The 26,440-nt window shown below is 45.1% G+C and overlaps 1 protein-coding gene across 1 annotated transcript in view; it reads left to right on the top strand.

Moving 5' to 3' along the window:
* The window catches only part of LOC137428975 (myosin light polypeptide 6), a 47,719-nt gene that overhangs the window by 6,082 nt on the left and 15,197 nt on the right, over positions 1 to 26,440 (top strand). Inside the window, exons 3-6 of the mRNA XM_068118912.2 lie at positions 8,469 to 8,612; positions 12,361 to 12,534; positions 22,890 to 22,967; positions 23,248 to 23,288. Of these exons, the coding sequence (XP_067975013.1) occupies positions 8,469 to 8,612; positions 12,361 to 12,534; positions 22,890 to 22,967; positions 23,248 to 23,276 (425 nt within the window). The 3' untranslated portion in view covers positions 23,277 to 23,288. The remainder of the gene's footprint in view (positions 1 to 8,468; positions 8,613 to 12,360; positions 12,535 to 22,889; positions 22,968 to 23,247; positions 23,289 to 26,440) is intronic.

Raw genomic sequence — 26,440 nt, 5'->3', positions numbered from 1 at the left:
CCAGGTGGAGGTATGTATGCTCTCCAGTGAATGCTGTTCTAGTTTGTTTATTTGTTTATATATGCGTTAAAAACTAAAAAAAAAAACACTGAACCAAATTCAACCAAATTTTGTTTGTTGCCTAAGGGTAGCCCTAGTATGGTTTCTGTCAGGGTGGCGTATCTGGGGGAGGGGGTTCATGGTGGGGGAAACACCCCACTTCTGTCTCTGTAAATGCATAACATATAGTGCCCCCAGTGGTATCCGGTATTACAAATCATCATCTTGTATGAAGAAAGTTTCAAGAACTTAACTTACTGTCTCACTCAAACTATCACTACCGGGCTAGCTTCAATCTCTCATTCTCGTAAACAAACACCATACACCTTTCTTATCTTTTATTTAAGGCCCGTCCTCGATGAGGGCTACACAGTCTGTGCCTGGAGCCTCCAACATAAAAAAGTAATAATAATAATAATATGCATTGCGGTGATGTTGAAATCTGAGAAAATAATTCGAAATTTTTGTAAAGTTAAATTTCACTCATTTTAAGCGGAGCTTCAAACCAAAAAAATCCAACACTGACCTCGTAAGCGAAGTGGAAGTGATTTTTGGCCACGCCATATATAAGCAGCAAAGCTGGTTCATGAAGGTGATGTTAGCTGAATTCCACGAGGATGGAAGATTATCGCTGGCAAATTATAGCGTGAATAGAGCAGAGTTTTTGTGAAGTGCAACATGTTGTCTTCTCATTAAATCCATTAGGAAAGTGACGGATACTTTTGTATAATTAATATGGTATGGTATATGGTTTCTGTCTGGGTAGCAATCTGAGGGAGGGGGTTCAGTGTGGGGGAGACCCTAATTCTTTATGTAAATGCTGTCATATGGCACCACTCCCATTATGTATGGGTGGGTATTACAAAGCATCCCTTCCATATTTTGGGGGAAATTCAGTTCTCCATAGCGATTGGATCTTCACCACTCCTACTGTAATTACCCCATGGGGGAAAGCAATTGATTCACTATGCATCTGTAGTCGAGGAACTACTTTATTACCCCGCACTCGCGAAGCGAAAAGCAGGGTTGGCATTCAGTTGCGTTTGTACATGTGGCGTGTCTGCATTTAAAAAATCCATTTTCTCGGCAACCGTTGGTCCAATTGACACGAAATTTTACCATAGGAGCGCCTCGGCCTGGAGAATTTTTTATTCATAATTATTACTTCATATGTCACGTGGTATGGACGCCATCTTGGAAAAACGTCACACCTCTATATCTCCCAAACCGCTCAATGGAAAAAGTTGAAACGTGGCTCATTGTCAAGCACTCTGGTGAATTGTCAAGTACTCCAAATATCCTTCCATTGCATTTTTTTTTTTTTTTTTTTTTCTATACTGAATCGAGGCTCGTGAAAGAGCTAACATTTACTTCACAAACAAATCAACCAGACAAACAAAATATATAAAAAGAGGGAGCGGAAGACAAGATGGGGAGAGAAGGGGAAGCACACAAACACAACATTTGAGAGCAGCAGGATGTGTGGAAGGGAGAGGGCTTGGGGGGAGGAGGCGTGGGAAGGGGGGAGGGAGAAGTATAAAACACAAGGACACCAAGGACTTCCAGGACAGAAGTTGGTATTTCAAAAAAGTGGAATTAGGGTGAAATTAGCGGGGGTAGAAAAGATCAAGGTTTTGGATGGGGGAAGATAAGAGATGGTGAACAACTGTTTTAAAGACCTGGAGGGTGGAGTGGGATTGAAGAGAGTGAGGGAGTTTATTCCAGAGGTGGGAGAAAACAGGAGTGAAGGTGAGCAGAGAGTCTTGATTTTGGCAGTTTGACCATAAGAGGGTTGCAGGCAGATCTTGTGCGACCTGTAGGAATATTTGCGGGACAGAGCCCAGAGAGAGCTGGGGGGGCAAGGCCAGAGAGGAGTCGGTTGAAGACAGAAAGACCACCAACCTGCCTGCGGTGAGTGAGTGAGAGGCCCTTGGAGTTAGCTTCATCGTGGGAGATTCCAATGATTCTGAATGCTTTGGTTTCAACAGCATGAAGACAAGCTAGGTGTGAAGCAGGAGCACCAGCCCAGAAGGGAGAGCAGTATTCCATTGAGCTGCGGATGAAAGCCTTGTATGTGGTGAGGAGCTCAGGTGTGCCAAGGAAGGACTTCGCACGATGGAGGATGCCCAGTCGGCGACTGGCTTTGGAGGCCAGATTTGAAATGTGGTTTTCCCAGGAAAGATCATGGCAGATTGTTACGGATTTATGTGAATTTATGTGAATTACTATTCAGGTCATTGCTTATTAATGTTTATTCGATTAAAGGTTGTTGTGATTAAAGGGTCAGGAGCCCTTCTGGGGAAAAGGAGACCGGAAACGGAAGGAGAAAACACACGAGGTCCGGGAGAAGCGGCGATCTTCTTCTTCCTCGCCCAGCTCCGACGCGAGCGGTGTCGATATTGAGCAGCGTGGGGGACGCTGCGTTTGAAAGCCCATCTGGCGAAAGGAGTTACCTGCGCGGGGTAATTACCGATTACACGTCAAGTTGCCGTGGGTTCGTGCACGGAACCAAGCGTCCGGCACAGTTCGCCTCAACATCTACAAGGACACGTACGGGTCGCACCTTGGGCCTCGCGCACTTTGCAAGCCGCGCTTTGCTTTGCCCGCTTTGCTTAGCAAGGTGGTGTGCGCTGCAGCAGCTGTCCCCGGTACGCGACGTGCACGTTTGGAACACGTCAGCCAGGGGTTCGTTCAACCGCCCGTGTGCGGAGAAGTTGACCTTCACCTTGGTCTGGAGGGGCCCAGAGACATTGTGAGGGACAGTGACCATTGAGGGGTCGTGAGTGGGGAAAGGGGGGACATATATAAGATGGCCATCTTAGTAATATTGGTGATTGATTGTTGATGGTTGTTGATTGCTTGGGGAATATATTATTGATTACTCCGGATCCTTGGTGTGGGGTTTCTTATTGACTGGAATTCATATTGATTGCGTTACGAAAGCGTATAAATCATAGATCTTTCTGGCGGAGTTCCTCTCACGGTCCGGGGGTCACCGAGACCAGGTAGTCACCGGGAGGACCACATAACAGAAATTGGGGGCTCGTCCAAATTACAATTTGCGGATTCGCAATTGGGTCTACGTCCGGGATCTATAAAATTTTCTAAATTTTAGTCAGGGAAAGAATTCCCAAGAGTGGGAACTTTTCCAACGTTCCCAAAATTGTTTTGCTCTGTCAACGAAACAACAACAACAACAACAACAACAAAAAAATAAAAAAAATAACAATAGCAATAATAGTAATACTGTTGCTTTTCTTTGTTGGAAATTTCTGGGGTGAAGGTTAACAGGTGTTACCAGTAGTCACCATGGCGTTTGTGGCACAGAACTTTGCGGTAACCCCTAGTGAGGCACAGTTCCGAGCATTACTAAAATCGGACCTCTTGAAATTGGCCAAACATTTTAACTTGGAGGTCCGAACTAATTTGAGGAAGGCAGAGTTGCAGACCACGGTGATACAGTCTATGGTGGGATTAGGAACATGGGACGAGTTAGCCTGGGAGTGGCTACCCGAAGAACCAGAAGACGTTGAGCTCCGGAAACTGGAGTTGCAATTACGGAGCCAGGAACGGATCAAAGAAGAAGAAAGGAAAGCAGAAAAGGAAAGAGCAGAAGAAGAAAGGAAAGCAGAAAAGGAAAGAGCAGAAGAAGAAAGGAAAGCAGAAAAGGAAAGAGCAGAAGAAGAAAGGAAAGCAGAAGAGAGTAGAGAAGAGAAACAAGCAGAGGAAAGGAGAGTGGAACGAGAACTCCAGGAAAGGTTAGAAGGGAGAAAAGCAGAGGAGAGGAGAGCTGCCAGGGAACTCGAAGCAGAGGAGAGAAAAGCCGAAAGGGAGTTGAAGGAACGTGATCTGGCGCTTCAGCAAGAAATTAAATTCAAGGAGCTGGATTTAATGAGAGAACGGGGAGAGGTACCACCCTTGCTGATGGGGTCGACACCTAGCCAGAACACCTGGGAGGTGGGCAGACATGTGAGGCTGGTTCCACCCTTCAGTGAAAAGGAAGTCACTCAATTTTTTCCACACTTTGAGAAAGTGGCTCGACAGTTAAACTGGCCGGAGGAGGCCTGGACCATACTAGTGCAAAGTGTGCTGGTGGGTAAAGCTCAAGAGATTTATTCGGCGCTACCAATGGACCAATGTGCAGATTATGAGGTATTGAAGAAGCACATCCTCAAAGCCTATGAATTGGTTCCTGAAGCTTACCGGCAAAAATTCAGGAATGCCAGGAAGAGGGAGAGTGAGACCCATGTGGAGTTTGCCAGAGTGAAAGAAAGCATGTTTGATCGGTGGTGTGAGTCGAAAGGAGTCGGGAACGACTTCGAAGCATTGCGTGACCTGATGCTGGTGGAGGAATTTCAACAGTGTGTCCACGAGGACATCAAAGTGTACCTGCAGGAAAAGAAAGTACCAAAGTTGTGGGACGCAGCCACCATGGCAGATGATTATGCCTTAACACACCGGATAGGGGTCCACACACCTAGCTCCTCGCCTAGACTTCAGCAGGGGAGTTATGGAACACCCGGTGCAGAGAACGACAATACATGGCGGCGGCCTCGAGAGGATTATGGGGACAACGCGGATACCCCAACTGTTCGAAATCAGAGGGCTACGGGCCCAAGACAAACTTATTTCCCGGGGGGCCCAAGGCAGACCACGAGTTTTTCCTCCGGGCCTACTTGCGCCTTTTGCAAAAAACCTGGACACTTGATGTCCAGTTGTTACCTCATGAAAAGGGAAAACCCAGAGCGGAGTCCAACTATTACAACTCCGAATGCGATGGCAAGCGTAAGAAATCGCCCACAGAAGAGTTACCAACCATTTATTTATGAGGGGTTGGTCTCACTCGAGGGAGACTTGACTAACCCAAGACCTGTTAGGGTATTGAGGGACACAGGAGCCCATCAATCCTTAATGCTTGAAGGCATTTTGCCATTGTCAAAGAGTACCGCAACTGGTGATAGTGTTCGGTTACAAGGGATCGGTGGCTGTGTTAGTGCCCCACTTCATGTCATCCATTTGGAATCCGATTTGGTGTCAGGACAGGTCACCGTCGGTTTACAAGCCACGCTTCCTGTAGAGGGAGTATCTGTGATTATCGGGAATGATTTGGCCGGGGGGCAAATTTATGGTAACCCGAGGGTGGGTAAAGAGCACCGCAGGGGAAATAACACCACCCCAGCTCGGGATGGCGACAAAAGTTCCAAGTTATTTGTAGGGGGACTGAACTTCAACACAGAGGAAGAAGTTCTGACCTCTGTCTTCAACAGATATGGGCCGCTGGTGGAAGTGCGGGTGGTAAAAGACAGGGAAACGCAACGGTCAAGAGGGTTCGGCTTTGTCACGTTTGCAAGCCCAAAAGATGCCAGAGAGGCAGAGAAGAATTGGAATGGTAAGGCTTTGGAGGGTCGGACCATAACAGTAGGGAAGGCATTTTGTAGGCGTCGAGAGGTCTACAGAAGAGGACAACTTGGCGGTAGTTTTGGGGTTGGCAGCAGCCGATATTACTATGGAGGCTCCCAGAGTTACGGCACCTCCCGAAAGAATGAATGTCAGAGCACTGGCCGAGAAGGAGACCGCCAGTCAGGTAACGGCTGGGACAAGGGGTCCCACCGTAACTGTTAGGAGTCTGGAGAAGTTGAAGCACTATATACGGTGGAGCCGCCGAGCCGGGGCTCCTACATGGACTAACCGTGAACGCCACGTTCTTAAAGGCGTCCAGGTAGTGAACTTTCCTGCACGGACTAACCGTGAACTCCACGTCTTCAAGGCGTCCATGTAATGAACTTTCCTCCCCGGACTAACCGTGAACTCCACATTCCTTAAGGCGTCCATGTAGGGAATACTCAGCTGGGCCTCCCGAAAAAGTGCTATCGAGAGGTAACTTTGGGGCTTTGGTCACCACCTCTTAACCGTCATTCAAGAGAAACTAGAAGTGGTTGACGCTTGGTCCAGAGTGAATTAATCTAGGGGTTTTGTGAAATTTTGTTGCTTTATTTTTAAGTGATAATTGTGCCCGGGGGGAACGGATGATTTGGGGGGGGGGGGGGTGAGTTATCTGGTTTGTTTATCAAAGTTGGCCGGCAAAGAAAGTTTTCGCTGGGTTCAAACTTTCTTTCTTGAAGGGGGGGAGTGTTATGGATTTATGTGAATTTATGTGAATTACTATTCAGGTCATTGCTTATTAATGTTTATTCGATTAAAGGTTGTTGTGATTAAAGGGTCAGGAACCCTTCTGGGGAAAAGGAGACCGAAACGGAAGGAGAAAACACACGAGGTCCGGGAGAAGCGGCGATATTCTTCTTCCTCGCCCAGCTCCGACGCGAGCGGTGTCGATATTGAGCAGCATGGGGGACGCTGCATTTGAAAGCCCGTCTGGCGAAAGGAGTTACCTGCGCGGAGTAATTACCGATTACACGTCAAGTTGCCGTGGGTTCGTGCACGGAACCAAGCGTCCGGCACAGTTCGCCTCAACGTCTACAAGGACGCGTACGGGTCGCACCTTGGGCCTCACGCGCTTTGCAAGCCGCGCTTTGCTTTGCCCGCTTTGCTTAGCAAGGAGGTGTGCGCTGCAGCAGCTGTCCCCGGTACGCGACGTGCACGTTTGGAACACGTCAGCCAGGGGTTCGTTCAACCGCCCGTGTGCGGAGAAGTCGACCTTCACCTTGGTCTGGAAGGGCCCAGAGACATTGTGAGGGACAGTGACCATTGAGGGGTCGTGAGTGGGGAAAGGGGGGACATACGTATATAAGATGGCCATCTTAGTAATATTGGTGATTGATTGTTGATGGTTGTTGATTGCTTGGGGAATATATTATTGATTACTCCGGATCCTTGGTGTGGGGTTTCTTATTGACTGGAATTCATATTGATTGCATTACGAAAGCGAATAAATCATAGATCTTTCTGGCAGAGTTCCTCTCACGGTCCGGGGGTCACCGATACCAGGTAGTCACCGGGAGGACCACGTAACACAGATAGTGAGACCCAAAAGCTTGAGTGACAGAACTTCTTGGAGAGGGTTATTCAGAAAGTGGATGGGAGGGTTGTCCAGTCGGTCTTTTTGGAGAGACATCGTAAGAGTGTGAGATTTGTCAGGATTGAAAGACATGTTCCACTTGTTTGCCCAGTCTGTGATTTTGTCCAGGTCTGCAGAGAGTGAGGAGGCTGCAGACTGCCGATCTGAGGGATGAAGAATGGAGCGACAGAGAGTAGAGTCGTCAGCAAAGAGATAGAGAGGATTTTCAAGAGAGTCAGAGAGATCATTGATGAAGACCAGAAAAAGCACAGGGCCCAGAACACTGCCTTGTGGAACTCCAGCCTGAACAGGAAGAGGAGATGAGAGAAACCCATTCGTGGCCACACGTTGACTACGACTCGAGAGGAAGTCCGCCAGCCATGCGTGGAGATTTCCATTGATACCAAAAGAGGAGAGTTTGGTGAGCAGAGCGGGGTGCCAGACCGTATCGAAGGCACCTGATATGTCAAGGGAGACTGCTCTAATTTCCTGTTTGGCATTGAGGACCTCCATCCATTGTTGAGAAAGCAGAAGCAGCATGTCCAGAGTAGAGTGTCCACGTCTGAAACCAAATTGATGATCAGTGATCAAGCCATTGGAGAAGAGGAAAGATTTCATATCTGAAGCAATGATGGATTCCATGACTTTGCTGATAATTGGGAGAAGGCTGATTGGTCTGTAGTTGCTGGGATCTGTTTTTGCACCTTTTTTGTGCAAAGCGGTGATGTTGTCAGATTTCCAAGCAGATGGAAGATGACCTTGAGCAAAAGAGAGGGTGAAGAGAACAAAGAGAGGGAGTGAAAGAGCGGAAGAACAGGATTTTAGGACCCGTGGGCTGATGCCGTCAGGTCCAGTTGCAGAATCCGAGTCGAGGGTTGACAGAAACTTTTCCACCTTGTCAGGAGGAAAGGACACAGAGTCCAGGAGCAGCTGGGTACGACATTGACACCAGGTAGGTTGATTCAGCCTGTCATCCTTCCAAGGTCGGCAAAATGAGTTCCGGCTTACTGGGAAGAATGAGCCGTTCCACTATCTTTCGTCGGAGTGGCAACCTGTCCAAGATTGTGCCTATGACTGCTTCGGCATCATCACAATGCAAAAAGGAGTGATCTTCTTTTTCTTCAATGACTTACGGATTGTATTAATGTAAAAATATATGATGGATGTCTTATTTTATGAGTGTTTATCTGAGTTTGTAACTGATTAAATTTTGTTTTAAGTTCCTCTGTTCCAACAGGATGTGTAACTTCATATTCGTTGTCTGTGTTATATAATTTTGGAGATTATGATTAGTATGACAGGTGTTTCCTCCAATTGCTTTTGCCTCATAAATGTATTTTGACATACCATGACTACTTCCGGCAATAATTGTTCTTCCTTTTGGCTTCAGCAGTTAATTGTGTTTGTGCAACAGAGCTGAGAGAAGCGTTTGCCCTCTTCGATCGAACCGGCGATATGAAGATTACATACAGCCAATGTGCTGACGTCATGCGAGCTCTTGGCCAGAACCCAACCAATGCCGAGGTCCTAAAAATTCTGGGAAATCCCAAGTCTGATGGTATGCCATAAAATTTCCAACCTGTCTGTGGAGTTTGATCTTTACTTTTACAATGTAATCCTCCTTTGGATATGCAGGTATCCCTCGATTTTATGAATGCTCAGTTTACGTTTTTTTCACGATAACGATGTTATTTTTATGTTCTTCGATTTACATTCACATTTTTCGCCACAACGAAATTCTAATACTGTACAGTGCAGTAGAGCACTATGGAAGGAATGTCAAAAAGCGTTCCACTCCTTTAGTGAGCCACATCACAGCCATGCGTACATGTGTATGACACATCTCGTGTAACATCCATCGTGTGACATTCTTTGCCATCTTGTGCCTCTCGTTGAGAAGTGCTATGTCATTTAAAATCGGCCATAATGTTGCTCATCTCAAGATATCGAGCAAGAGACCTTCCTTGATCTCAGCTGTTGCTCCAGTGTGACATTCTCACCAGGTTCTAATGTTAGACATGAAGATGTGCATAATAAAATGTAATGAGAAGGGCACGAAACTCACCTTTGCAAGGTGTATGTACTCAAGTCCGTTCGTGTTGAGTACGTACATCTTGAAAAGGTTAATAATTTCATATTTATTGAGCAGTCGGATTTATTAATGGAAATGTCGTTTTATTTCCGGTTTTTGTTAGTTATTTGTAACCGTATTTTTCTTATGTTAGAGTGAAAGAAAATATTATGTTAGGGAGGCCGAAATTTTTTGGTCAGGAACGCATCCTCTATTTTTTTGTCCCCCGTCGCACAGCGGAGCGAAAGGGGGACTATGGTTTTCTCCTCCGTCCGTGTATCCGTGTGTGCGTGCGGGTGTGCGTGCGTAAGCGAAGGACCGCATTCGAATTTGGTGTGTGGGTGCAACCCACGTCAAAATCCAAGATGGCCGCCGCCATGTATGTCTGATGCCATGTATGTCTGAACCTTGTTATCTTTAAATAATAGGAAAAGTGTTTTCGGTTTACATTCCTTTCTTCAGGAGCGCGATTTCCATTGTAAATCAAAAGCAAACGCAAACCTGGAGTTTGTTGTTATTTAGTCGGTTGCTGAAATGGAAAGCGGTAGCTGTAGTATTAATTGGGTTTAGGGGGAGGTGCCAGTAGATGAAGTATTGCTCCATCACTTAAGTCCTGGGACAGGATACTGCTGACAATTTCAAGGTTGATTGCCTGGGTAGCAAAGGCAAGATCATCTGCATAGGCAAACTTTCTGGAGGTAGTACAAGGCATGTTGCTCCCATATACATTGAAGAGGATTGTAGCTAAGTCAGACCTTTGGGGAAGGCCATCATTACCCTGCGTTCACGAAGCGAAATGTGGGGTTAAGCAATTGATGGTGTGCGTGCGTGTCTGCATTTTAAAAATTCATTTTCTCGGCAACCGTTGGTCTGATTGACAAGAAATTTACCAAAGGAGCACATCCGCCTGTAGAATTTTTTGTATTCATAATTATGACGTCATAGGTTATGTGGTACAGACGCCATCTTGGAAAAACGTTACACCTCTCTCCGATCTCCGAAACAGCTCAATGGAAAAAAATTTAAACATGGCTCATTGTCAAGTACTCCCCATGGGGAATATGATATGTTAGTGATGATGCAATCAGGGCCTTCATTATGACATCGCCATAGGATTTGTCAAAATTTTCACCATAGCCAGTATAATTTTAGTGATAATTATGACGTCATAGGTCACGTGGTACAGGTGACATCTTGGAAAAACTGAAAAACGTTGCACTTCTGTCTGAAATCGCTCCATGGAAAATATTGAAACGTGGGTCATTGTAAAGAACTCTGCATGGGGAATAAGTGTTGTTAACAATGATGTCATTGATGCCTTATGACGTCATAATTCGACATGGACAACGCTTGGTCTTTTTGAAATTTCTTGAGCGTGATAAACTCAACAATTATATTAGAGAATATAAATTTATGATGTCATCGCTTACGTGGTCTGGCAGCCATATTGGATCAAAGAAAAAAACAAAAACTTCACAAACAGAAGAGTTGACTCACACCATGTTGACTGCCCAGGGTAATTATTCTATGAATACCATCTAGTTCAGAGTTGTTATGAAGGTTGTTTGCTCTCCAAGTAAAATCCTATATCTTGAATTGCTAAACATAGAATAAAGGACACACATTGTGGCTTGGTACTGGAAAAGTTTGGCACCTTTCAGGAGAAGACCATGTCACCCTACCATATTATCGGTTGATTAGTCAGTGTAACACCTGTCTTGAGTGCACATTGTGAGCCAGCCTCAATTTGGGTGGTAAGTGCCTTAGATCCACACAAGTATTAGATACACATAACTCCTACCAGGTCTGAAAACCAACTTCTTCCTTGGGAAGGTTGTGTTATACCATTGGAGAGGGCCTGGCTAGAAGGACACGCCCAAACAAACTTGTATGTTGTACATAGCAGAGATGTGGGTCAGCAGCAGGTTTCCTTTTATAAAAGAGGAACCCAAATGCTCACACCACGTTTACGCTAATTTGTCCCTTGATAATTTGTCCTGTCATCAAAAACGTAGTGGTGAGAGGGTCATTAACCAATGTGGCAGCTACATTCAAATGTAAGGTGTGCACAGAGGGAGCTGCAGATGGAGGAAATGTTGAGTTGGATCTTGGAGACGGCGTGAAGCTGGAAGGTGTGAAAACATTTTGCTACCTCAGAGACATCCTGAATGGAGAAGGTGGATCAGACGGTTGCTAGAGTGAGATGTGCATGGAAGAAGTTTCGGGAACTGAGTGGCGTGCTGATGAGGAGGGGAGTGTCATTGAAGCTGAAGGGAAAGGTGTATGCTGCATGTGTGAGAAGTGTTATGATTTATGGGAGTGAGACATGGGTAATGAACGTAGAGCAGCAACGAAGGCTGGAAAGGGTGGAAATGTGAATGGTTCGATGGATGTGCGGAGTATCGTTGAGAGAGAGGAAGACAAATGATGAATTGCGAAAGATGATGGGAATAGAGCCTGTGATTGATGCTGTGAAGAGGAACAGGTTGAGATGGTTTGGTCATGTGTTGAGGAAGGATGAAAGTGACTGGTTGAGAAGAGTGATGGAAATGAATGTCGAAGGAAGTAGAGGACGGGGAAGATCGAGAAAGACTTGGCTAATGATGGTGGAAGAAGAAATGCAGGCAAGGGGGTTAACAAGGAGAGATGCAGATTGCAGAAAATAGGGCAAAATGGAGAAGATTGTCATGGGGACCGCAAGGCAGCAGGGAAAATGACGTTAAAATGCATGTTGTTTTGTTGTATACCCTACCAAATAGACATGATGCATCTTTTTCCGATTTATAAAGTAGCTGATTTTATGATTAAAAGTTGAAATCTTCTTCCTCACGATTAGCCACGACTTCACACTCGGAAGTTGACCGCCATATCCGTACTGTCTACGGGTTACATCGCGGTTCGATTAAACTCAAATGGCGAATAATTTTCGAATTTCTACAAATATGCCTCGTTGATGTGTCTTTGGTGGTTGTAGTAATACAAACTGAGATATGGTTTCATGCTACACCAATGGCTGAAAGATCCCAGGGTTGCCAGAAATTGGACGAGGTTTGTCTGAAATACCCAAGCATGGACCGGGCCTTCAAAATGTTCGCTTTTGTGCTCAGAACATTTTACAGAGCGCTGTGATGAAACAATAGAGATGGCTGTAGATATTGTTGCCTCACTTGAAACTGTGTTTAGATAAATCTGGCAGCAGCAATTTTAACAGTTTGCATTTTAAAACGTTTTTCAGAATTTCACCGGAAGACCTTGGATTTTGAGCAGTTCCTGCCAATGCTGCAGACCATTGCCAAGTCCAAGGACCAAGGCACATTTGAGGATTTTGTTGAGGGCCTACGGGTGTTTGATAAAGATGGAAATGGTACAGTGATGGGTGCTGAGCTCCGCCATGTTCTCACTACCCTTGGTACGTCCAACAAACATGCTAAACAGAAATGCTAAAGTATTGTTTGAGATTCCATCCTTTCCTCCTGGAAAAGGCAGCATAAGGAAAGCTGGAGAGAGACAACTTCAATAGTTCAATCGAGTTTGATTTACTTCTTACAAAGTGCTTTTCATTTGAAATAAAATCTCAAATTTGCTTTACAAAGAGGTGGGAATTAATTTTTTTAAATGACACGAACGAGGGTAGATTAAATTAAGAAAAATCAACCTTAGAAGACCAGACTTTCAATTATATTTAAAGAATTGAATGTTGCGGCAGTGCAGATTTTAAAAAAGCAGACTTCCTTAGTCTCGGATCATAATTTATGTTTGATCACCTAAAGTTTCCAGTGCTGGACATTGTATGGGGGAGGTAAGATGTAAGATGCAGTGTGCTCAGATCTATAGATAGGAACCAATCTCTGTATTGCTTTAAAGGAAATTAACAGGATTTTAAAATCTATGACGTTGACGTATGGTAAGCGAGTGTTTTGATCTTGAGAGTTGGAATGATGTGATCAATGACCCCTGAACCACAAAGCTGGGTGTTGCATTCTGCACGAGTTGTCGGTCTCCGAGAGATGAAGCAGGCACGTCTGCCAATAGGGAATTGAAATGGTCCAAACGTGATGTTCTAAGAGTGTGAAGTTTCGGTTATCTTTTGGTTCAGTCGTGAGCGGATTTGGGCAATATTGTGCAAATGGAAGAAAATCGATTTGCACATCTTAGCAATGTGTGGATTGAATTGAAGAGTTGGGGCCATTTTTGACATTTAAGTTGTCGACCAAAGCGGCAATGCTCAGGTGATGAGCTCCAGGTTTCACTATTTGAGGTTGTAGCTTTGCGAGGACTGATGCAAGAGCCAAGGATAAGCACGTTGTTCTTGGCAACATTAACTTTAAGAAAAGTAATGGACATCCATTTTTGAGTTTAAGTGAGACGTAATTTCAATGTTGTGGAAGACCAAGCTTCGTCGGGTTTAATGAACAGGATAATCAGCGTAAAAAGAAAATCTAAATTGAGTTAAATTGTACCAAGCGGATACAGATAAAGACAACAAAAGTGGACCAAGAACCGATTGATTATTGTGTCAAATAAATAACCAGCAATATTTACAATGAATATACGATTTGTAAGATATGATTTGAGCCATTTGAGAGCGGGTTCTGTAATACTAAATCAACCATAAGTATTAATATTGTAGCTGATCCTCAGTCTGAAATTGACAGGAATTCCCTTGGTAACCTCCAGGGGGTGGTTGTTAACCTGTGCGACTTCAAAACCAGATTAAGGGTTCTTTTAAAAGACGATGCGGATGCAAATGTAGCAGCTTTATGGCAACGATGTATTCAATAAACTCACAGATGAAAGGGATGAGAGAAGATTTGTTGGAGTGATTAGTTGTTAACCTTTAGTGATTCAAACTACTATTTCACCTTGCCAATGGTTTCACCACATGATAGTTATTGTATGCACATACTGTCACAAATGATGGTTCAATTAATTTTATTTTTTGCCTTCATCATCATACTAAAATACGCAATTTGGTGTCTGTCTGTCTGACGATTTTTGACATCGATACATTCGATCGTTACTTGTCCAAACTCAACCAAACTTGACAGGAGGTCTAACAATCACACAATGAAGGTTGTAGCGAATTCCTTTGCCCTCTTCCCCAATAGAGTTTTCCCCACCAATGGGGATGCTTGTTGAGGTGTATATCCGTATTAAGATAGCTTATCGTGGCGTTTTTCCAAGGCCGCTTCTAATAACAAAACTAATGATAATAGCATAATACAACACAACAACAACAGTCATTTAAAGGCCATTTTCCCTGCTAGAGCGGGAGTTAGTGTTATTCAATATTAATACTATCAATACATTCAATTAAGCATAATATTAATGTTATTCAATATAAACACTAATAATATCCTATCTCCCCAAGGGGTGTTTCCTCCTTTACAAATGTTAATATAAACACATTATCGTGGTGTTTTCATGGGAGCACCCCTACCAGGGATAAAATATTTATAATCCCCAAACATGTATGATGACCTTTTTAAACATTCGCTAATGCTGGTTAACACTAAACTGAAAGGGAGGAAACCCGAGGTGTTTTCAGTTACCAAGCAGCTAGCTGGCCCTTGCCAAGCCCACCGTTCCTTCTCGACGGTTTTGAATGGAGTGCTTGATCAAATGCTTAAACCACTTGGAGAGCGCTCTACACAAAACTTTGGAACTGAACACGCTTACCCCCCCTCCCCCCCCCCCCCCCCCAATGTTATTGAGGCCCTGACAGTAGATCTACTGTAATCTATATCTACCAGAGAGGAATGACCCTTCCAGCTGCCCCCTTAGAGAATTGGTGTACTAGTATCATAAATGTGTCTTCTTTTCTGAAAAACTATCAAATGTACAGAAAAAACATATATATATATAAATATATATACATACATACATACATACATACATACATACATACATACATAGTCACGTGAAAAAGTAAGTACACACCATGTAAAGTTTTGACTTTTTCAACATATTTCAACATATAGCTATCTGATCTTCATTTCAACAATATTGATAGATAAAGGTGATATAATATAACAAATATCATGAAACATTTACATTTTGTAGTCCATTGTATAATTTATATAAACATAACTGGAAATTTCGCATGTGGAAAAAGTAAGTACACCCCTACATTTATCACTACTTCAAATACCTAAAATTAGAATCAGGTGCACCAGCTCAGGTGCAAATGATTAGAACATCATTAGAGAGGATCTTGGAGGAACCCGTCTTATTTAAACCTCAGACATTTAGTTTGGTTTGCTCTTTGTTGTAGAAGTGTGTGGCGTCACCATGCCGAGATCAAAAGAGCTCTCTGAGGCCTTCAGAAAGAAGGTTATAGATACCTTCGAGTCTGGGAAGGGATTTAAAAAGATCTCCAAACAATTTGAAATCAATCATTCGACTGTCCGGAAGATCATCTACAAGTGGAGAAGATTCCAAACAACTGCCAACTTGTTCAGGCCAGGCCGCCCCAGCAAGTTCAGCCCGAGAGCAGACCACAAGATGCTGAAAGAAGTCTCTAAGAACCCCAGAATGCCATCATGGTACCTACAGGTAGCTCTTGCCACTGTTGATGTCAAAGTGCACGAGTCTACCATTAGAAAGAGGCTGCACAAATTTGATCTACGTGGGAGATGTGCCAGGAGGAAACCTTTGCTGTCCAGAAAGAACATCAGGGCAAGACTAAAGTTTGCCAATGAACACCTAGGCAAAGACCAGCACTTCTGGAACAATGTGCTCTGGACAGATGAGTCAAAGGTAGTGCTATTTGGCCACTGTGGTGAAAATGTACCAAAGTTGAACCCAGGTGTGATGCTCACTTAAACCGCTGGGCGGTGTCTATAAGACCTCGGACGTCCGCGACTCGAGGCCACTCCTGCGACTTTATACAACGACATGTAGAATTGAATGGTACGTACCCACTTATATTCTAGGCTTGCTTGCATTGACTGATATATCCAATCTTTCTCATATGATGCCTTGATCCTGACATATATATATATATATTGCATGGTGTATTTTACAGGATGATGTAAAGATCTTATTGAGATTAAACCTATCTATGGGACGAGTTGTGGATTTGGTTGATTTTCACAACACTTAATCTCAATAAGATCTTCGGAAATGGCGGGACACGAGTCTGGCGATGGCCGGATGAACGCAGATCTCAGACGAGCATTTCCCGACATTCTCCGCGCTCCTGCGAGGCCCACCTCGGAGAAGAATGACCGGCGGAGGACCCGTCGGGCTAGCTCCAGCTACGGAGCTCCGACTACTCTCACTGCTGGCCTGCCTCGAAAGGACCGGATGCGATGGGACCTCGCAAGCCTTTTGCGGGACCGCGTCGTCAAGGCGCGAACTGCTCTCCTGAGGCCCGAACGCCGGAGCAGGCGTGACGGACTCCGGCAAGACGCCTGGAGAACGATGCCACTGGGCAACGTCCTGCGGCCGAAACCCCGTCGGAACGACGGACCCGCTTGGAGCCGACGGCCTACCCGACCAACTGATTTGCGTCCCTCGGCCCGAGATGAGATGAGATGTCCATGCGAGTGTTCACGACTCCCTTGACTGTCATGCCACACTCGGCCGGCCTACCCGACCGATCGCTGCTCGGAAGCGCCTCCACGCGCGAATCGCGCGTGCGGCACCCGTCGCGTGCACTACTCTGTGAGGCCTACGATTCCGATCGCTGCTCGGAATCACCTCCTCCTACGCGACGCCGCACGCTGCACCCGTCGCGTGCACTACTCTGTGCCCGACCGATCGCTGCTCGGAAGCACCTCCACGCGCGAATCGCGCGCGCTGCACCCGTCGCGTGCACTGCTCTGTGAGGCCTATGATTCCGATCGCTGCTCGGAATCACCTCCTCCCACGCGACGCCGCACGCTGCACCCATCGCGTGCACTACTCCGTGAGGCCTACGATTCCGATCGCTGCTCGGAATCACCTCCTCCTACGCGACGCCGCACGTTGCACCCATCGCGGGCACACTCTGCGAGGCCGGCGATTCCAATCGCTGCTCGTCGGAATCACCTCCAACGCGCGAATCGCGCGCTGCCCCATCGCGGGCACAACCCGACCAAACGCTGCTCGGTGGAATCACCTCCTACGCGCAAATCGCGCACTGCGCCCTTCGCGTGCACCACTCTGCGAGGCCGGCGATACTGATCGCGGCTCGTCGGAATCCCACCTACATGTGACTACTCAACGAGGCCGGCGAACTCCGCTGCCCGGATTCGCCTCAATGGAGGCTCGCTTGGCACCATTCGAGGACTCGCCGCAGTACGGATGAGTTTCTAAGGACGTCGAGCGGGACCTTCATAGCCTTTCACGGCACTCGGGCTTATGCTTATGATAGATGATCGTATACCATATGTATTCTATATGACTAACTATGTCTAAAATTCCGGACAAAACACGGCCCGAAAGCTAACAAACGAGACGCTACTTCAGGGCGTGATATGTATTCGATCCTTTGACCCGAAAGCTAACAAACAAGACGCTACTTCAGGTCGTGCAGTTTATCGCTGCCAAGCATGCTCGCCCACTCGACTCGGCGTGCTCGCCCTCTCGACTCGGCGTGCTCGCCCACTCGACTCGGCGAGCCGCACTGGTTCAACGGGCCGAGCTCGACTTTCGGTTTCCCTCGTACGCAGTGCGCCCTAGATAATACATTTCACTCGTCGGCCGGGTTCGTATTTCGTACACCAATCTCGAGCCCGCTCGAATGCTGGAGCCCAATGGACGCGAGACTATAGATTTCGGTGTGCTACTTTACTCCATCTGGGGATACCGCTCAGCTGGAACTCGCCGTCAAACCCTCCCGCACGCGCCCGAACCAATTGATGACGTCATCGACTAAATCACGCGTTTGCTCTACAGCGCCATTAACTGCTTCCCGCGCTTGCGTCATCAGAGTACGTCTACCTGGGTACCTCTACAGATAGCAGCAATACTCAATCTGACCGCCCCTGCCCAAGAGTGCGTGTCATAACGTGACGGCCTTCGAGGGCGACTAGCCAACATCGAGGACTTATGCCGTTAATCGATAAGGCACGGGGCATGTGGGAGTGCACGGTGACCCCGTGAGACGGTAACATTGAGCGTTGCGCCTGACTCCCTCGTCTCCTGAGCAAGCCACGTGGGCACCGGCCCGCCGGATCGCCCTTGACTCTGGGCTTGTTGCTTCTAGGACAGGTCTCTTGGCTTGCCTCCACGACACATTTCGAGACTGCGAGACGCCTCGCCCGGCCGCTGTTTGCGTTCCCTCTGACCCAGACTGTGAAGGTCGCTCGACTTTGGTACGCGGTGCGCGGCTGCTATCTCAAAATTGACAACGGGGGGGGGGGGGGTGGGGGGGAGGGATGGATGAGTGAGGGGGTGAGATGATGGTCCATCCATCCGGGCCATCCTCTCGGTATATCCTCTCGGTATGTCGATCCATCCATCCGGGCCATCCTCTCGGTATTTCGATAGGACAGGCCATGGATGGCCAATCCATCCGGGCCATCCTCTCGGTATATCCTCTCGGTATGTCGATCCATCCATCCGGGCCATCCTCTCGGTATATCCTCTCGGTATGTCGATCCATCCATCCGGGCCATGCTCTCGGTATATCCTCTCGGTATGTCGATCCATCCATCCGGGCCATCCTCTCGGTATATCCTCTCGGTATGTCGATAGGACGGGCCATGGATGGCCAATCCATCCGGGCCATCCTCTCGGTATATCCTCTCGGTATGTCGATCCATCCATCCGGGCCATCCTCTCGGTATATCCTCTCGGTATGTCGATAGGACGGGCCATGGATGGCCAATCCATCAGGGACATCCTCTCGGTATATCCTCTCGGTATGTCGATCCATCCATCCGGGCCATCCTCTCGGTATATCCTCTCGGTATGTCGATAGGACGGGCCATGGATGGCCAATCCATCCGGGACGTTTTTCATTTCTCGATCTCGACGTTTTCTCAATCCATCCGGGACAATCCCTCCAGGACGGTAGTCAATAGGACGGGCCATGGATACAATCCCTCTGGGACGGTAGCCGGTATAGCCGGTATAGCCGATCTTCTCCGATCCTCTGAGCGCTGTGCTGCAGGACGGGATTGTGGAGATTCTGCGCGCTTCGCTGGGAAGGCGCATTTCGGTCGTTTTGTGTGTCGTCGTAATCTGCCATGCCGGTCGTTCGGGCAGCCTTCGGAGGGCACTCGTGGCAAACGTTTTGCTTGTAGAAATTTGCCGGAGCTTGTAATTCGTACGCGCTGCCGTCAGAGGGCGCTCGAGTCTCGTGATTTCAAAAAGGGGACTCCGGGGTATCGAGTAACTCTCGTTATGGCTCTCGTCGGTTCTCTCCCTCGGCAATTCCATGACATGGATCTAACGTGGATCGACCATATACCCTTGGGAGCCATGGCAGGTACAGACTTACTGTAATGGACTTACTGTAATGGCCTCCTGTCATGTAATCTTACTTACTGTTACAGCTCCTAGGCCGGTACAGACTTACTGTAATGGACTTACACTGTAATGGCCTCCTGTCATGTAATCTTACTTACTGTTACAGCTTACTGTAAAGAGGCTTACTGATTTACACATCTTCCACATCGACACATCTTCCTGTAATGTGTTGCATTGCGACGAATGGACATGGCTTACTGATTTACACATCTTCCACATCGACACATCTGCCTGTAATGAGTTGCATTGCGACGAATGGACATTCGCTCTTCGACAAGGTACACCTTACATGCAAGGTACACCTTATGTAATGAGTTGCATATCGACAAGGTACACCTTGACAGCGAGCACACCCAAGGTACACCTTATCCAGCACATAGGCCTGTGAGACTAGACTATTGTGACCCACAGGCTCATCGTCTGCCGGTATCGGACATGTTTGCTAACCAGGCTATGAGTGCGCCTCGGGAACATCTGCCGTCCCTCCCTTCGCCTGATACACCCCTGCCTGAAGCGGTGAGGGCACTGAGGTGCCCCTCCGACACCTGCCTCCAGCGGCTACTCCGAAGCAGGGGACTCCGGGTTTGGGGACATCGTACCCGGTAGTTTCCGAACCTGTGCTGGCAGGGTAATTCGCCACACTGATCGCTACGGATGGACCGACTGACCTGTAATAATGATAATGGATTTATTTCATATAGCGCTTTCCAGGAAGCCCTGAAGACGCTTTGACAGAGTGCGAAACATAAAACAATTGCGCAAAGACAAGAATCAATAGGGATATTTATTTGACACCTCAATAATGATATAATGACTTCCTCTACCCATTAATGCTGACGCGCGCTCGCTTCCTGCCTAGTGGCAGCATAGTTCTAACGGCGGGGAGAATGTGGTGAAAATGTACCAAAGTTGAACCCAGGTGTGATGCTCACTTAAACCGCTGGGCGGTGTCTATAAGACCTCGGACGTCCGCGACTCGAGGCCACTCCTGCGACTTTATACAATGACATGTAGAATTGAATGGTACGTACCCACTTATATTCTAGGCTTGCTTGCATTGACTGATATATCCAATCTTTCTTATATGATGCCTTGATCCTGACATATATATATATTGCATGGTGTATTTTACAGGATGATGTAAAGATCTTATTGAGATTAAACCTATCTATGGGACAAGTTGTGGATTTGGTTGATTTTCACAACAGCCACAGTACCAGAAGACATGTTTGGCGAAAACCAAAGACAGCATTTGAACACAAGAACCTGATACCAACTGTAAAGTATGGTGGTGTAAATATTGTGGTTTGGGGCAGCTTCGCTGCATCAGGGCCTGGGCAGCTCACCATCATAGAATCCACTATGAATTCTTCATTGTACCAGAGGGTGCTTGAGGATAATGTGAGACCATCTGTCTGAAAGTTGAAGCTCAATCGAAGGTAGACTTTGCAACATGACAATGACCCTAAACATACCAGTAAATCCACCAAGGAATGGCTGAAAAGAAAGAAATGGAGGGTTCTGGAATGGCCAAGTCAAAGCCCCGATCTAAATCCCATCGAGATGTTGTGGGGGGATTTGAAACGAGCTGTGCATGCAAGAAATCCCTCAAACATCGCACAGCTGAAAGAATTCTGCACGGAGGAGTGGGAAAAAATTTCTCCCAGTCGATGTCAGAGACTGGTAGACAGTTATAAGAAATGCCTACTTGAGGTTGTTTCTGCCAAAGGGGGGCAATACCACCTATTAGAGCCAAGGGTGTACTTACTTTTTCCACATGCGAAATTTGCATTTATGTTTATTTAAATTATACAATGGACTATAAAATGTAAATGTTTCATGATATTTGTTATATTATATCACCTTTGTCTATAAATATTGTTGAAATGAAGATCAAATAGCTGTATATTGGAATATGTTGAAAAAGTCAAAATTTTACATGGGGTGTACTTACTTTTTCACGTGACTGTATATATATATATATATATATATATGTACGTACATGTCGAAAGATTTGTAGCTCAGGATTCATCTATCTATAATTCCAGTAATCTCTGTCTGTCTGTACGTTTGTTTGTCTGTGACCGCTGTTTCTCGACAACCACGGGTCCGATATACTTTTAACTTGCCAGGTATATTGCTGGGGACCCGAGGATGTGCCTTTTCAAGGTTTCATATTAATCGGACAATTACTTACCGAGCTATGTCCAAAAAACGATTCAACCAATCAGAGAGCAGCGAACGATCGCGTGTGCCGAACGTGGCGGGCACACTCTGCCTCGGATGGCACATTTGAGAGCGTATTCATTTATTTCACGTTTGCAAACTATGTTGGCGTTAAACTATGTTTTACAACTAATAAAAACGAATTGGCGATTCATTCGCTTTCCTGCGCGTTTGTGCACGCGATGGCGATTTCTTTACCAAACTCCGGAAGCCGTTCGCTTTGGACCAAACCATTGCATGTAAATAGAGGGGGGGGATTGTCACCACTCGCAAGCCGTTCGCTTTGGACCAAACCATTTCATGTAAATAGAGGGGGGGGATATAATTTTAGATATAGATATAGTACGGGCATGCCCTAGTATTGTAAATGATAGCAAACTGAGCAGTAAAATAATTAAAAATTCTTCATTAATAGTCTGACGTTTCAAGTACAAACTAGTTCGCTTCCTCGGAGGCGTTGAGTGTGGTGTTAACCGTTAAGTTCCGTTGGGGACGGTTCACGTGATGGATTGGTCCAAGTCCTTGCCAATCACACGGCTTCCTTGCATTCAAATGACTGCCGTTTTTATTTAAAATTTCTCGTGTCAAAGCATCCTTTGTATTCAAGCAACTACTGTAAAAGCTCTTAGAGCTGGTTATATGCACACAATGTTCATTTACGATGGAAGGTGAGCTGAAAGCAGATGAGACATGTACAAATACTTGATGGACCTGGAAATCTCTTGGGAGAATGCTCTTATGCTGATCATGATTACATAGATAAAGCGCTGACGAGCTAAGAGAGATAAGGTTGACAGCCATTTGTAATAAATATGTCTAAACCGCATCATCCGCGAAGTTTGTTTGCGGCTCGTATCTACCTTACACCACAATGTCTAAGTGCCATGCTGAGTAAACAGCTATATCCTTGTCCACATTGATGAAAAGTAGAGCATTAGACTCCAAATTCAAAAATATATTGGTGATGTGGCACTACATTGTTTGTTTTTCCTTTATGTGTATGGTTATGAATTCCTTTTTCAGAAATTCAGTTCATAATTTGAATGTGTTTTTCCTTTTCTTGAATGGTCTATTCAGGTGAGAAGTTGACTGAGGACGAAGTGGAAACATTGCTGGCTGGACACGAGGATACCAACGGCTGCATTAATTATGAAGGTACAGTAGCTGTGTAAAGACAAAAGCTCTTTACTCGATTCCCACAACGATGGAGGGAGGAGTGCGCAGGTGGATTCCATGGGCAGGCAGGTGTTCTTGCCCCTTTGTTGATGTAGGGATGTTTGTAAATGCTTTAACTCAAGTTTAATCGTTGAAGAGAATCCAAATATGAACGTGTACTGTAACCCAGGAGCTTTTGATTTAGATGAACTATTGATGTCGTAATGTTTCATTCCCCACTTCCCATCTTCTAATTACTTGAACGTTCTTTCTTTGGCAGCTTTCATCAGGCACATCATGGCTGGTTAATTGTGCGTGCCAGTGAGTAGTTATTTTTGACATTTCTTTCATACAAGTGGGCATTATATAAAAATTGCAAGAACTTGCATGTGGGAAGTTTGGCCAAGCGTGCTCTTTTCTTGTTCACATTTTGCTTCATTAAAAATACGACCATTTTGTGGCCAACCAACCACCATTTGTCCCATCATGCCAACTGGACCTGCAGGTTTCCTGTTCGTGGCAGATAATGTTTGTTTGTTTTTGCTTGTTCTTTTTCGCTTCTCTTTGTGTTAACCTAAATGGTGTCTGGTTGAGGATTTCAACGTCACAGTCGTATGCCTGTTTATTACTTGCGAAATCGAACATTTTTCAAGTATATTGTTCGGTTGAGTTTGTTATTCTGTCTGTTTGTCTGTTTGTCACTCGCCTATAGGTCACAATTCTAAACAGTCATGAAAACTTCATCAAGTTGTGGAGATCGTCACATATTGATTTTGAGGTCAAAGGTCATCGAGGTCAAATTTCTAAAGTCAACATTTTAAATCCAATTGACTTGAAAATTTAACAGCATTTGCATATTGCCTCATTGAATTGGGAAACCAACTATTTTTGAGGTCAAAAGGTGAAAGGTCAACTCGAGGTCAAACTTCTAAAATCCATTTTTTATCTGAAAAATCACTTTTCATCCTATTAACTTGAAAATTAAACAGCAATTACACAGTGCATCACTGAATTGGGAAACCAACTATTTTTTTTAGGTCAAAGGTCAAGTCTGGGTCAAACTTCTAATATCCATTTTTCATCTGAAAAATTATGAATTTTAATTCGATTGCCCCGAGTTTTGATTAAGATCGACAATTATAATCATACTAAAATACGCAATTTGGCGTTTGTCTGTCTGTCTGCCTGTCTGATGATTTTTTGACCACGATACATTCCATCATTACTTATCCAATATCAAAAAACTTGAAAGGATGACTAAGGGTTACAAAATGAAGTTTGTAGCGCATTCATTTGCCCCCCTCCACAAGGGGGTTTTCTCACCCAAGCAGGTTTTCTTCGCCAGTGCCGCCAATGGGGGATGCATGTTGAGGTGTATATCCGTGTTGAGTTAGCTTTATCGTGGCGTTTTTCCAAGGTTGCTTTTAATAACTAAATGAATGATAATAGCATAATATTAAAGTTATTACAAAATAATGTTATTACTAATAATATCTCACCTCCCCAAGCAGGTTTTCCTCGCCATTTCCGCCAATGGGGATGCGTGTTGAGGTGTATATCCGTGTTAAGTTAGTTTTATCGTGGCGTTTTTCCAAGGTTGCTTCTAATAACTAAATGAATGATAAATAGCCGGCGAAGCCGGTGTTGTGAATAAACGCATACGTATTATGTTGAAAACCAGATTATGCTGGATCCCTTGGCTTGAGAATTCCGAAGCTGTGACGCACCAAATCGCTCAATGGAGGCCGCCATCTTGCGGATGTGGAAGTATGCATAACAATTTGAAAAAGGTTCAATAGGAGTTTGTTTCACCCGTCTTTGTTTGATTCACAATCTGATGCACCTCTAATGTGTAATTAAAATACTTCAAGACCAACCTCGTTATCTTCAACGAAAATCGTCACCAAACACCGGAACCAATGAGATTCGAGCATTTCAAAAATTATTTCAAAAAAGCTTATTACGTGTTTCGGAGGGTGTAAATGGCGTCAAATATTCTAAAATTGATGAAGAATTATTTTTTAGAAATCTCGCAGCCGCAGGGGATAGTTTTTCACGGCCGGAAATACCCGAAGTTGAGACGGAATTCACCGAATTAATCAAGAAGTAAATTTTATCAATTTTAATCTCATCCAGAATGCAAATGGTGTCATTTTAGGTCTGAATTTGCGAAATTTTGTGAGCTGACCAATCAGCGATCAGCTTAGGTCAGCCAATCAGCGCCATCGACACGGTTTGATTAACGACAGTCACACATTGCCGTTGAAATGGCGCTATCGTCTGATCTGTCGGCACTGATCTTACTGCAAGCTAACTTCTTCTGGTGGAGGAAGCCGCAGTGCCCGGAGAGAACCAGTCCTGACCGACTGAAGTTAGAAGACTACACACATACTGTGAAAACGTATATTAAGCCCAGTTAAAATTTCTTAAAATAGGCCCTAAGCTAGCACATCGTATAGATACTTCCTTAAGCTTCTTGTGACATTTATTGTATGTAGGTATTGGGGAGGACTGTCTGCTCTTCTCTTTTACCAAGTCTTACCAGGTACGGTACCTACTACACCTACCTACTACCAACTACCTAACCTACTGATGCCATCGTGATGGGTAAAATAGTGGCAAGAGGCTTTGGCTTCGCCGGCTCATTGCGGCTTTGCAGTCGGGTACTAGTAGCATAATATTAATGTTATTATAACCACCTTTAGAAAGTTATTACAAAATTTTAATTTATTAATAATAAATATTAATATTTATTAAAATATTTATTAAAAATAATAATATGAATGTTATTACAAAACAATATTAATACTAATAATGTCCCACCTCCCCAAGGGTTTTTTTACTCCTTGAACAAATGCCATGTCCACGTTTATAAATAGCTTATCATGGTGTGGGAGCAACGGGCCAACGGCCTCTACCAGAAATAAAAAATATTGTAAAACACATACACAATTTTTAAACAGTCGCTAATGCTGTTAAAACACTAAACAAAGAAATTTGGAGGAATCCAAACATCATTTATGCTTATCACATCGACGAATGCACCTGATCAAAGATCTACTGTAGTCTATATACTCCACAAAAGTTAATAATACCACCCTTCCAGCTGCTAACGTGGAGTTCTTCCAAGGTGTATGGCGTTTTTCCAAAGCCGCTTCTCAGTACAAAAGTAATAACACTTATTATAATGGCATAATATTAATGATATATTTTCAATGACTTGGTCTAACATGTTATAATGTCACGTATGGTCTGATCCTTTCAATGACCTAATCTAACATAAATAATAATAATTGGCAATAATAAAAAGTATAACTAGAACGGGCACTCGGTAGAGCGCATACCTTCGCCGCAGCTACTTTTGTTGCCAAAATAAAAGACTACAAGATCTGTGTAGCAAAGCCCGGGCCTGCCTAGAACGTAGAACCTTCTAGAACGGGCGGGATAGAACGTCTAGAACGGGCACTCGGTAG

This window comes from Myxine glutinosa, chromosome 6 (genome assembly GCF_964187855.1).
Source record: "Myxine glutinosa chromosome 6, kmMyxGlut1.1, whole genome shotgun sequence".
Lineage (NCBI taxonomy): Eukaryota > Metazoa > Chordata > Myxini > Myxiniformes > Myxinidae > Myxine > Myxine glutinosa.
The sequence above is the reverse complement of the archived record's forward strand: the minus strand, read 5'-3'. Positions and strand labels throughout refer to the sequence as shown.